Source organism: Kryptolebias marmoratus, linkage group LG22 (assembly GCF_001649575.2).
Source record: "Kryptolebias marmoratus isolate JLee-2015 linkage group LG22, ASM164957v2, whole genome shotgun sequence".
Taxonomy (NCBI): Eukaryota; Metazoa; Chordata; class Actinopteri; order Cyprinodontiformes; family Rivulidae; genus Kryptolebias; species Kryptolebias marmoratus.
In genome coordinates this window covers 27,676,039-27,687,217 of record NC_051451.1, presented here as the reverse complement: position 1 = coordinate 27,687,217, position 11,179 = coordinate 27,676,039, and the positions used below count along the sequence as shown (strand labels likewise).

At 45.0% G+C, this 11,179-nt stretch overlaps 2 protein-coding genes across 3 annotated transcripts in view; both read right to left on the bottom strand.

The window, feature by feature from the left end:
• Nucleotides 1-4,254, bottom strand: part of cacul1 (CDK2 associated cullin domain 1) — a 6,165-nt gene extending 1,911 nt beyond the window's left edge. Inside the window, exons 1-8 of one of the 2 annotated variants that reach the window (XM_037973580.1) lie at nt 3,770-4,254; nt 3,501-3,627; nt 2,470-2,572; nt 2,297-2,392; nt 2,115-2,217; nt 1,522-1,611; nt 1,294-1,432; nt 25-1,157 (exon numbers count right to left, since the gene is read on the bottom strand). In XM_037973580.1, coding sequence (XP_037829508.1) covers nt 1,118-1,157; nt 1,294-1,432; nt 1,522-1,611; nt 2,115-2,217; nt 2,297-2,392; nt 2,470-2,572; nt 3,501-3,627; nt 3,770-4,088 — 1,017 coding nt within the window. In that variant the 5' untranslated portion in view covers nt 4,089-4,254 and the 3' untranslated portion in view covers nt 25-1,117. The remainder of the gene's footprint in view (nt 1-24; nt 1,158-1,293; nt 1,433-1,521; nt 1,612-2,114; nt 2,218-2,296; nt 2,393-2,469; nt 2,573-3,500; nt 3,628-3,769) is intronic. The other variant, XM_037973581.1, reaches the window with a different exon arrangement.
• Nucleotides 4,255-5,066: 812 nt separating this feature from the next.
• On the bottom strand, nt 5,067-11,035 carry sirt1 (sirtuin 1). Its single transcript, XM_017424356.3, has 9 exons — nt 10,611-11,035; nt 9,295-9,417; nt 8,971-9,206; nt 8,739-8,891; nt 8,494-8,641; nt 8,327-8,406; nt 7,763-7,946; nt 7,130-7,627; nt 5,067-7,058 (listed from the first exon to the last, which is right to left on the bottom strand). The coding sequence occupies exons 1-9, from the start codon at nt 10,969-10,971 to the stop codon at nt 6,760-6,762; spliced, it is 2,082 nt and encodes a 693-aa protein (XP_017279845.1). The 5' UTR covers nt 10,972-11,035; the 3' UTR covers nt 5,067-6,759.
• Between the last annotated feature and the right edge of the window lie 144 nt (nt 11,036-11,179).

The window sequence follows — 11,179 nt, the reverse complement described above, 5'->3', positions numbered from 1 at the left end:
AGAGAGTACATACAGGGTCTGTACCTGGTACTAACAGGTACACAGAGAGTACATACAGGGCCTGTACCTGGTACTAACAGGTACACAGAGAGTACATACAGGGCCTGTACCTGGTACTAACAGGTACACAGAGTACATACAGGGCCTGTACTTGGTACTAACAGGTACACAGAGAGTACATACAGGGTCTGTACCTGGTACTAACAGGTACACAGAGAGTACATACAGGGTCTGTACCTGGTACTTACAAGGTACTTAGCAGGTAGATACCGCGTACATACAAGGTAATAACTGAGTACATATCTGATACTAATGAGGTAACTACCAGGTGCGTACCAGTATGTACCCAGTACATAGAAATCCCATACCTGATACCTACATGGCACGTATCTGGTACTCACAGGGTACATACCTGGTACTTACAAGGTATCAGGCATATATGAAGCACCTGCTGGGTACATATCAGGTACACGTCTCGTATGAATCGGGTACTTGTAAAGTACGTACCGGGATGTTTTATGCACCGCAGACAAAGAGACGGAATGAAGGCTGTAAAATTTCAAGGCAGAAGTTTCCTCAGATTAACCCAACGATCAGCTACTGTTGAAGAAATGGCTCAGTGACTCGTACAGAAGAAAAAAAACATCAACAATTTCAGCTTCACGTGACGTAAACGTTTCTTTTCCTTCAATCCTCTTTGGCGTAACTGGGAGATACAATCAAGGTTTCCACCTCAGGAAAGGCAACGCGAGGAGAAGGATCTTTGTTTCCTCCTCCAAACGCGTTTAAGGACCGGATCACCCGGGTTTTACACACCACAACCAAGATATCTGTGGAATTAACACATAAATTGTATTGTTAGCAGCAATAGAACATCTTGATTAGCCCCGTCTATTAAAACACAAGACACTTCCAGGTTAAAGGTTAGGAATGAAGGATGATGGATCCCCCAAACGTCCGTCTCTGTCAGCTGATTCAGCTCCTGCTCAACAGTTCGTCTCCTCCTTATTCACAGTGTTTTGTTGTCTTGAGAGATGAAAATTAAGCTTTTTTTTACACCGAGTGCAGCGAGACAGGTTGTGGAGGAGTAAGAGGCACAGTGAGAGCTCAGCAGCTATCAGGAATCTTCGCTGGCACGTTTGCGAGACTGATCCCCCCTGGAGAGAAAAATAAAACGAGATATGAGTGATTATACGGAGATTATAGGGCTTTAATAAAATCCACCCACTGGTTGATGAGATGTTTTGCTTACAGACACACCAACACAGAGCGGTTCGACGGGAAAGAACTGACCGAGGAAAACCGTTCATGAAGAGCTCCATCTGAAGCTTCCGGTCCCGATCGGCGTAATCCGGGAGCAGAGACTCCATGGATGGAGGGTGGATTTGTGGAATGAAGCCAGAGAAGAGCGCCGGGGCGAGCTGAGCCCACTCTGAAACAGGTAACCGTACGGCGGCGAATCAGAAAGGACAACAAACGCGTTATTTCTGAAAACGTGGCTCAGCGGAAGGCGTCAGTCACCTGGCCGGAGGCTGTAGAGACCTTTGACCACGCTCGCCATCGTCGACGGCTGCACTTGGAAAGGCATCGAATGAGCTTTGATCAGAAGAGCTGAAGAGGAAAAAGAAAGTCAGCAGAGGAGACGGGGACACTTGACAGGATGCTGTCTCAGGAGGGGTAAGACATCAGGCTCCCCTGAATCTCCACCAGAGGTCCCCTGAAGTCAGACCAGGATCTGTTTTTTCCCCGCTGCGCCACACAGTGGTCATCTGCGGTAACGCGGAGCTGAGATTTTACCCCGAACATAAGAAAGTCATAAATCCACCCCCCAATGGGACAATGGACCTGTAGTCCAGCTGCTTCCCGTCTCTGAGACGAGGTGTTCCACAATCCAACGACCCTCTGACCTCACCTGCACATCTGTACGACCCCTGACCCCTGCTGATGTCTAATGTGTCATCGTTTTAACCGGCTGTCAGACACTCAGGCAATTACCTGATAACACCTTCACTCCACTTACAGCCACCAACGCCCGTTCTAGACGCGCCAACGCCTCGCAAATCGGATTATTTAAAATCGCCGGACCACTCCTTTGTGAGTGTATCAAAACTCACGCATCAGCGCGTTCAGGTGTTTCTCCGCCACCAGGTCGGCGAACAGCTTCATCAGGTCTTCTTTTAAGTCCCGGTTGAGTTTGGACTCAATGTAGAACTTGTTCTGAAAGTGTTGAAAAGGAATAAAAGTTAACGCGGGATAAACGACAAGCGCTCCTGTCAGAAAACACCGTCTTACCCACCAAGTATATAAAGACTGGAACGATACACTCCAGGGAGGTTGTGAATCGTGTTAGAGCAACGTTAAAGTTCTCGATTAGATTCTCAGGTCCGCTGGCCTGTAAGGAAATAACAAAAAGGTTATTTTTTATTTCCTAAATGGACCAAATCTTTCCCTGAAGTGGGCGTTTCTCACCTTTAGCTGCGAGGAAACCTGCTGCAGGTGAGTCGTTATTTTTGAAGTCAGATCACCGTAGAGCAGCTCAGAGTGCTGCTGACAAACACACTTATAGATGTAACTAAAAAAACAGACAAGTAATGAAAAACAACATTTTAGATGATTGTGGGGAAGCTAGAAATCCATAACAGTAAAATAAACATCCGAACATTGAAAAAGGATGAAGCAAAACAATCTGATAAAAGTGTTTGATAAAGTCCAACAAACCTAAATCCAAAACAGTTGGGATGTTGTGTAAAATGTAAATAAAAACATAAAGTAGTGATTTAAAAAAACTTAAAACCCATATTTTATTCACAGTGGAACAGATTCATATAAATTAATGTAGCTTTTTAGAAAATAAAATAAGGAAAGTTTGAGTTTTATGGCAGCAACACGTCTGTAAAAAGTAAAAGGAGGAGCTTTTAGTGACTAACGAGGTTAATTATCAGCAGGTCGGTCAGAGGAGTGAGGAAAAAAAGAGCATTTAGAGGCTGACAGGTTCTGGTTCTGCTCAGGAACACTGTCTGTAAACACAGTTCACCGTGCCGTCCACAAATGCTGCTTAAAGCTCTATCAGGCAAAGAAGAAGCCAGATGAACAGATGTGTCTCCTCTGGACCAAAGAGGAGAACTGTTCTGAGGTCAGCCTGCCTCTCTGATGGTATGGGGGTGCATTAGTGGTTTTAGAACAACATCTGCTCCCATACAGGACTGCTGAGCAGACAGAACGGGACAACCTCAGGTCCAGATGTTTAACAGACAGAATGGGANNACCTCAGGTCCAGATGTTTACAGACTGATGGAGATGCTGCACAGAGGTGAACATCTGGAGCTGTTCCTCTGTGAATAAAATATGGGTTTATAAATCCTCGCGTTCTCTTTTAATTCACAACTTTTTTGACTTTTTGGTACAACTTGACCCTTCTGTTGCAGACTGAGAACGATGCTTCAGGCAAACACAAAGGTTTTAAATTAGAACAGGTGTGTCCATTCTGCGTCCTGTCTTACCCATAAATCTGTGCGTAGGACACAGAGGTGTGATCTGAGGGGTTCTGGATCAGCAGACGGTCTATTGCCTCCTCCAGGTTCGGCCAGTGGTTCTTCCTGTAATCCTCCACAGCCATCGCATTCAAAACTGTGGAGGAAGAGGGAAACACGGCGCATTTCCTACTACGTTACTGCGCATGCGTAATAAAGGGGCATTAATAAAATGATGCTCCAGACAATCAGGAGCCATGATTGGCAGTGACGGTACCAGGCCCGGATGATCAACTTACGGAACTTTGAGGTGGATCCGAGGCTGAATTTCCCCTCCGTGTTGTTACCCGCCGCCGCCGCCGCCGTGAAATCCGCCTCACTGACTTCGCTGCTTTCACTGCCCGTGTCCGAGTCCATGAACTTTGACCCAGCCGAACCACCGGACCGCGCATTGCCCCGCCGAGAGTTCGGTTCCCCTCCAGAGCCGGTTGCTGGAGCGTCGGGAGGCGGGACTGTCGTTACACCCGACAGCCGGACTTTACTGCCGCCGCTCCCGCAGTAGTTGTGGTTGTGGTCGTCTTTAACGTCCACCGCGTCGTCCTCCATCATGACCTCCATCTTCACAGCCGGACTCTGGGTCCGAACCCTAACGGAACCGGGCGAACATTTTCGAACGAGCAGCGCTGAACACGGGAAGAAATAAGAAATAAAACTGTCAGCCGCCTTCGGTGGTGCACATTTCTCTTCTGCACCGAGGTTTTACGACACGCCGTAACGCGGCGCGGCAGAGAGCATGCTGGGAAATGTAGTTCCGACACACTCCTCAGCCAAAACATGAATATAGGATCACCCAGGCTGTCGCGGCTCTTAAACTGGAGAAAATTAAACATTTTAGCTAAACTATTAGTAACATTTTAATACTGTTTGTTTCCTTAAACGTCTTACAGGCTTTAACTGTTATCTCCCGCCACTAAAAGGCGGGTGACACTGTGTTTGTCCGTGTTACCAAAATATCTCACTTTAATTAAACTTTCTGAAAGTAATCATTAAATGTATATTTACAACCTTTTAACGTTTGGAGTCAGCTGGACTCAAAAATGTCACCATAGCCAACTTAAAAACTACAAAAATAGCTACAGCTCGGTCAGTTTTACAGCTCAGATTTGCACACATTCTGAGCACAAACAGTAAAAAGTCTCTGCCATTAACAGTTTGGAGTCAACTGCCTGTTAGCAAAATATATCATAACCCACTGGAGGGATTTTAATGAAACTTTCAGGACGTTATAAGTGGATGTTTGCTTACAATGACACCACCTCAGCAAACAGAAATATGCTGCAAACCAATTAATTTTACCAATACTGAGCTAAAATTTGTAGTGGCAGTAGCTGAGAGTCATTCACATCATCTAAGCGTGGCGTCTCGGTATTACATGATTTTGGACATCATCTGTCTTTATGTCGGGGTAACATGATCAGTGTCCTCAGAAGTGATTAAAATTGAAATCTTTAAAGCAAAGCGTGTAACAGAAGCTAAACTTTAAAACATGTTTATCCTTTTTCTGCTCAGAACTCCAGCAGGACAAAAACAATCAACTTTGATGAATAAAAACAATCTTTAAAAGTTTAACAAAACATCATTTTGCAAACAGGAAGTGAATGCATCTCGGCGTAGACACAACGACCTCATACGTCGATACATTACTGACATTTTACAGGCAATGAACTCTTTATCGTTTAGGAAAAAAATGACTCAGGCAACAGAACCAGTTTCATATGGAGGAGAAAAAAAGTGCCATTATCAATGTAAATATATTTCAACATAACCAAAGTCCTTCTCCATATAACGTCTCTGGTATTAACTTTGTACAGATTAAAAACTAGCATCTACTCTTCGATGAGCATGTGTCGCGTCGAAATATAAAAATAAGAAGCTTCACCATAAAAGTAGCTGCCAGATGTCAAAGTCCCCGAAGATTTAAAAGACAGGTTCAAACATAGAAAAACCAGAACGTAGACGTGTTAAGTGTTCTTTGGTCTAAAATGAAGAGAGTATGGTTCCTTTTCCACCGTTTATCTCCTTGAAAAGGCCGAACTGAACTATATTCGCATGCTAGACAACCGAAGAGTGTCTGAAACTTACAGTAAACATTAATCAGGCAGCAGGCGTACATATTTACACGTTTCCTAATCGTAACTTCGATCACAAACATTAAACCAGAGTTAAAGTCACATTGTGGGTGAAGTTAGCATTTCTGAACCTTTGCTAGTAATGAGGGCATTAAAGCTTCATTTAAAGTTGCGTTTGTGATGCGCAACAGTTCAGATTATTAGCTTTTTAACATCAATGCAACATAAAAAACTGAAGACATTTTAAAAAATAAAAAACTGCTCACTGGTAAAGTTTTTCTCACTGGGATGCGGCCGATTGAGACAAGAAGGAGTTTCCAAAAAGCCCAGGTCCACACGGGAACGCCCTTTTCCTCGTGAACGCCATTTCTGGAAGCGTTTTCAGCGACACGGGAGAAAACGTCCCAAACGCTGCAACGTTCCCACAGAAACACGAAACGAGGAGGAACTCCAACTGCTGACAGGACTGGGTAAATTACACACAAGTTTTCCTTTTTTCTGTCTTTTTTTAAATGTAAGCTTGATGGATTTTGTAGTTTTTGTTTCGTTGACACTTCAGTACAGCGATAAAAACACTGTTGGCCTTAAATTACTTGGTGTAATAATTATAAATAAGGTTTTTCTGTTTATTTAAGGCAACCTACACATCATCAGCATCGTAGGTGAGGTTAGAGACGACACCTTTGTTCTTTAAGAGGTTCTCCTCAGGCTCTTCACGCGACAACATAACGGTGGCGGTTACAGATTTTCTCACTCTGGAAACTGGTTGAGAAAAATACAGTTTAGGAGCTCCTAAAACGCCATTTCTGTGCAGACAGGGCTTTAGTTTCTGATCCTCCCTGACAGAAAACATACGAGCCCGGAACCCCGAATGTCCGGGTTTTTAAAAACATGTTTGAAGTCCGGACCTAATGCCCGTCTTCATGGCGGCAGCTGCCAAGGTGGGCCGCGATTTTCAAAAACGCGTTTCTGCCGCAGCCCAGCGAGACGCTTCCTTCAGTCAGCAGCACGGAGTATCATGTAGTTTCAGACAAAAAGATAAATACGATGGACAGAAGGACCTGCTGCAGAAACGTAAAGACGTCACACCGTTTGAACTTTATGAAAAAACAGCATGATGAGTCAAAAAGACGTACGAAACATCTATAAAATGAGAAGAATTAGTGCTCTGTCAGGTCCATTGTGCTCGGAGCCTTTTCGGAAGTATTGTCTATCTGTGAACTCGACGTCGCCTCGTCGGACGAAGCGTCTCGTAAAGTGTCTTTGAGGCACGTCTCTCCGTCCGCCGCCGCCGCAGCGTCGGCGTCCTCCGGCTCGCTGTTGTCCTCCACCTCCTCCGGACTGCATTCAGACCCGTCGCTGTCGCTGCAGGAGCTCGACGACTCGTCTTCGGAGTCTGAATAGACCTCCGCCCCGTGGAAGATGTAACGATTTGGCGACTGGAACAAGTACTGACCCGCTGAGAAGAACAGAGGAGGTTTTAAACCGGGTTTGAACAGAAGCGTCCGACATTAACGCGCTGAAACTCACCCTCAAGGCGTTTGCTTATCGGACTCCTGTTGACTCGACTCATCCAGTACCGTTTACAGTAACCAAGGCTGGTGTTTTGGCTCTTTAATTCAGCTGCATTGTCTTTTGGTAGTTCTGGAGACGCAGCAGTGTCCTCACTCGGATGCTCGAAAGGTGAAACGTTCTCCCTGGCAGCGTCTGAGACATTCGGACCGCCAGTCTCCTCCGAAGGCTTGCTCGCGGAGTCTATACAAGGCCGCGTTTGCTCCTCCTGAGCCGCCGCGTCGCTTGAGGAAGACAAGGCCTCGCCTAGCGTCGGTTCCGGTAACCGAGGGGGCTTCTCCGTGATCTCAGAGAGTCTCAAAGTGTTGAAGCAGAGCTGCTCGAAGTCCGCGCCCAGTCGGTGGCAGAGCTCGTTGATGATGCCGTCGCAGTCCCCGAGAAGCTCCACGTCGAAGTTCAGATGAGGCAGCGGCTCCCTGTTGATCAGAACCTGAGGCACTTCATGAGGAATGGAATCTGAGGAAGAGAACCGGAGTCAGAACACGTCACATGAAACATTATTAACAGTATGGCTTCACGTTTGGCAACAACAAAAACAAACCGTGTTCACCGTCCATAAACATCAAATCTATCAATCGGAATAAAACCTACTTGGGATGAGGGCAACCGGTCGAACTTTGAGCGAAGAGCCGATAACAATCAAGAGGTCCACCTCATCCTTGTCCTGCTTCATGGCTCTGTGGAACATTTCTGGAAGATTCTCCCCAAAAAACACGATGTCGGGTTTCATTATTGCCAGAGGAATGTCCGGGCAGCGCGGACAACGAGGAACAACCTGCGAGAAAAGTTAGATCTGTTAGCACCACGAGAAAAGATCTGCCGCCTTGAAATCTCCAAAATCTCAACGCATTTTACAGGAATGACAATCAGACTCCGACACCGCCATCAGTCTGTTCAAAGAGCCGTCTACAGCAGGTAAGATACTCGCTTGTCTTGTGGAGTCTTCAGTGGAAGTTTAGTTCATGCAATTTATTTATTTAAACCCATACAAGTAAAATATGTAAAGAGTTGGAGACAGTTTGGTGTTTTCTCCATTAGGATGATTAACAGAATGTTACTGCGGGTAAATGTTGTTTTTTTTTAATCACTGCTTGATATTTCTGCTGACGCTTTTGTAAATGTGGCGTCCTGGATCCGTTCAGACCAAATAAATACCTGGTGAAAGACTTCTTCCCTTATAGCCTCACAGTCCACCTTGTGTTTGCAGACGAGACAGGAAGCAGTCGCAAACGAGCCTGAAAATCAGATTAAAAGAGAAGATGGTCATGACTTTCCACCACAATGAGACATAATTGCACAACGAGTAACGAAACAAACCTCACCGTGACACTGGATGATCCTCTGAACCCCGGCCACTTGCTCTAACGTGTCTATGTTCTGGGTGTAATTGCGTAGCAGCTTTCCTTGTTTGTCCAGCATGGATATAAATCTGTGACAGGGCGAAGGCTGGAACTGACCTGGGTAAATCTCCTGTAAGAACAAAGAAAACCGGATCTAAACTTGACCTGAACAAGCACAGACAAGTACTTTTAATTCAGAAACCAGTGTAAGAAGACAATAAACTGACCTTAGCGAATTTAAAAAAGGGTCGTGGGTCCCGTCTGAAGTACTCGATATCAAACATCGACTGAGGATCTGGAAGGTCTGGAAAATCTACAGCAAGTCGAGCATAAATTCCGTCTCTGGACCGGAAGTCTGGTATTCCACACGAAACTGAGACCTGCAAACGGAGAGTAAAAGTAACGTCATCACGTCACATTAACACAACATTTTAAAGATGGTTGAGTTATTCTGCGTACCCCGGCACCAGTCAGCACGAGGATCCTTTTGCTTTCGTGGAGTAGCCGGACAACGTCTTCTAAGGAGTTGATGTCCTTCCGCTTCTTTCGTTTCGGCGGCTCTGAGATGTTGATGATGATCTGCCACAACGTCATGTCATCCAGGTCTGGAGGGAGTATTGTCTCAGGAAGCAAATCCCTCAGGATGGCCCTCGGATCCGTTTCTCTGATGTGCTGCTGGATGAAGCTGTAGGAACCTGGCCATAAAAACGGCGTGACAAGTGAATGCACCGTCCCACAACAAATACGACTCCATAAAACGTTGTCAAACACCAGTAAAGTTACCTATTTGTGGTTGAGGAGTCCAGTCGCTGGAGCTCGCGTGAGAAGACTTGTCATCGTCGTCGTTGATGTGCTCCGGCGTGACAGCGAGGCCGTTGGAAGGCTGATCGTCATGGCCAAGAAAACCTGAACATAAAGGAAGAAAAACAACTAAATAAGCCAACAAACAGATACTGTGGCAGCTTTCAGGACCAATTATAACAACAAATATTCACATCAGTAGGAGGAGTGTAACGAGGAACGCTCCTGCACCGAAAAAACGATTTCTGTCTGGTGACATCATCATCATCATCCTGCAGCCACGTACTGAGGAGGAAGAGTCTCTGTCGCCCATTTATTTAAAACAGAACAGACTTACAGCTGAGTTCACACAGTGATTTACTAATTTTGAAGCTGAGAAAATAAAATTTGAACCGTTAATGAGAATTTAAATTATGTGTAGCTGAAGTTCATTTCTAACGTCTGAAGAGATTTATGAGAAATCAGACAGGAGAAAGGCCAGTCAGTTGAATTTGTGGCTTTTATCTTAAAAATATTGTGAAAATATCACCTTGTTCTCATGGACCGGCTAGTTCACCCAGTCTCGTCTTGTCTGAGCGTCTCATTACGTCCCTAAAACACTCTTAATGTCAAAAAGTGAACTTTAGTTCCTATGATATCAAATTACCAGATTATTCTAAAACCATGTTTGGTACACTTTTGATACCTATACAGGCAATAATGTCCTTATGTATAGATGCAAATGTTAGTATGGTGTCCCAGGATATCAAATAATGAACAACTGTTTACAAAACAGTTCATATAATTGCTTAATTTACTGCAGTTTATGGACTTTTTAAACACTTATGGATTATGGCTTCAGAAATCGTTTTAAAATCAGAGCTGCATTACATAATAACATCTATTATTTTTTTATCTAATATCAAAGCTTTAATATACATTTTAAAAGTAAATTTATGTAAGGCATGGCACAGTTTAAAGCCTTGCAGAAAGAGACTCAGATTATCGGGGCACAAAATTCGGCATTACACCGGCGAAATGGCGCTTATTTCCAAAGTTGATTTCTGTTAGTTATTTTATTAAATACCTATTCAAAGTTCAGATGACAGTTTCCTATCGTTTTAATGCCAACGCAACAGGTTTAAACACGCTCACTACAGAAAATGTCAAATAATCTGAACAACAACGTTTTACTCAGTTTCGCTTTCACCGTAATTTGAGTAAGCTAGCTTGGTAAGATAAACACCGCCTGAGCGTAAATGCTGTTTAAAAAAAAAAAAAAAAAAAAAAAAAAAAACAGCTGCCATTTTTTTTCATACCGGCGCTTTCCCCGGGTAAACCGAACACAGCGCTCTCGCTTATTTTCCCAACCGGTCTGAGCGGGTCGGAGACCGGCAGCTCCAATCCGTCCAGTCCATTGTTGTCTCCGCCTCGAGCTGCCGCCGGGGCCTGGTCCACCGCCATCACCGGCTTCGCTTCCTTCTTTTCCGCAGGCTGCGCACAATTTACCGCCGTCTCCACGCTGCCTAAGTCCGCGGGGACGCGCGCGGACGGGTCCGGTTCGGCAGGCTGAAGCCCATAGCTGGTCGCCGGACCGATTTTTGTTCTTTTCGCAACAGGTTCGTCCCTTTCTGACGCGCCTAAAAAGGCCGTTCCGTGACTACCCTCTTCGTCCGCCATCTTCAACCACAGAGCCGCTGCGCAGATCCTTCCTCCCGGACAGCTGGCTCATTTACATAGAGCACGTGACCTGATCTCCACCAGTAGACACGAGCTTACACATGAAACCATAACAAGTTATTGCTGCGTTCAAATGCGGTCGGAAAAATGACTTGCGCTAACAAATATGAGAATTTTACAATTAAACCAATTATGAATCTATGTTTTT

Bases quoted from the DNA above. Each gene is read 5' to 3' on its own strand.
- sirt1 (XM_017424356.3), bottom strand. From the start codon at position 10,971: ATGGCGGACGAAGAGGGTAGTCACGGAACGGCCTTTTTAGGCGCGTCA. The intron at 9,207-9,294 runs GTAACTTTACTG...TTTTATGGCCAG, and splicing joins GACTCCTCAACCACAAATAG to GTTCCTACAGCTTCATCCAG. The intron at 7,059-7,129 runs GTGAGTTTCAGC...TGTTCTTCTCAG, and splicing joins GATAAGCAAACGCCTTGAGG to CGGGTCAGTACTTGTTCCAG.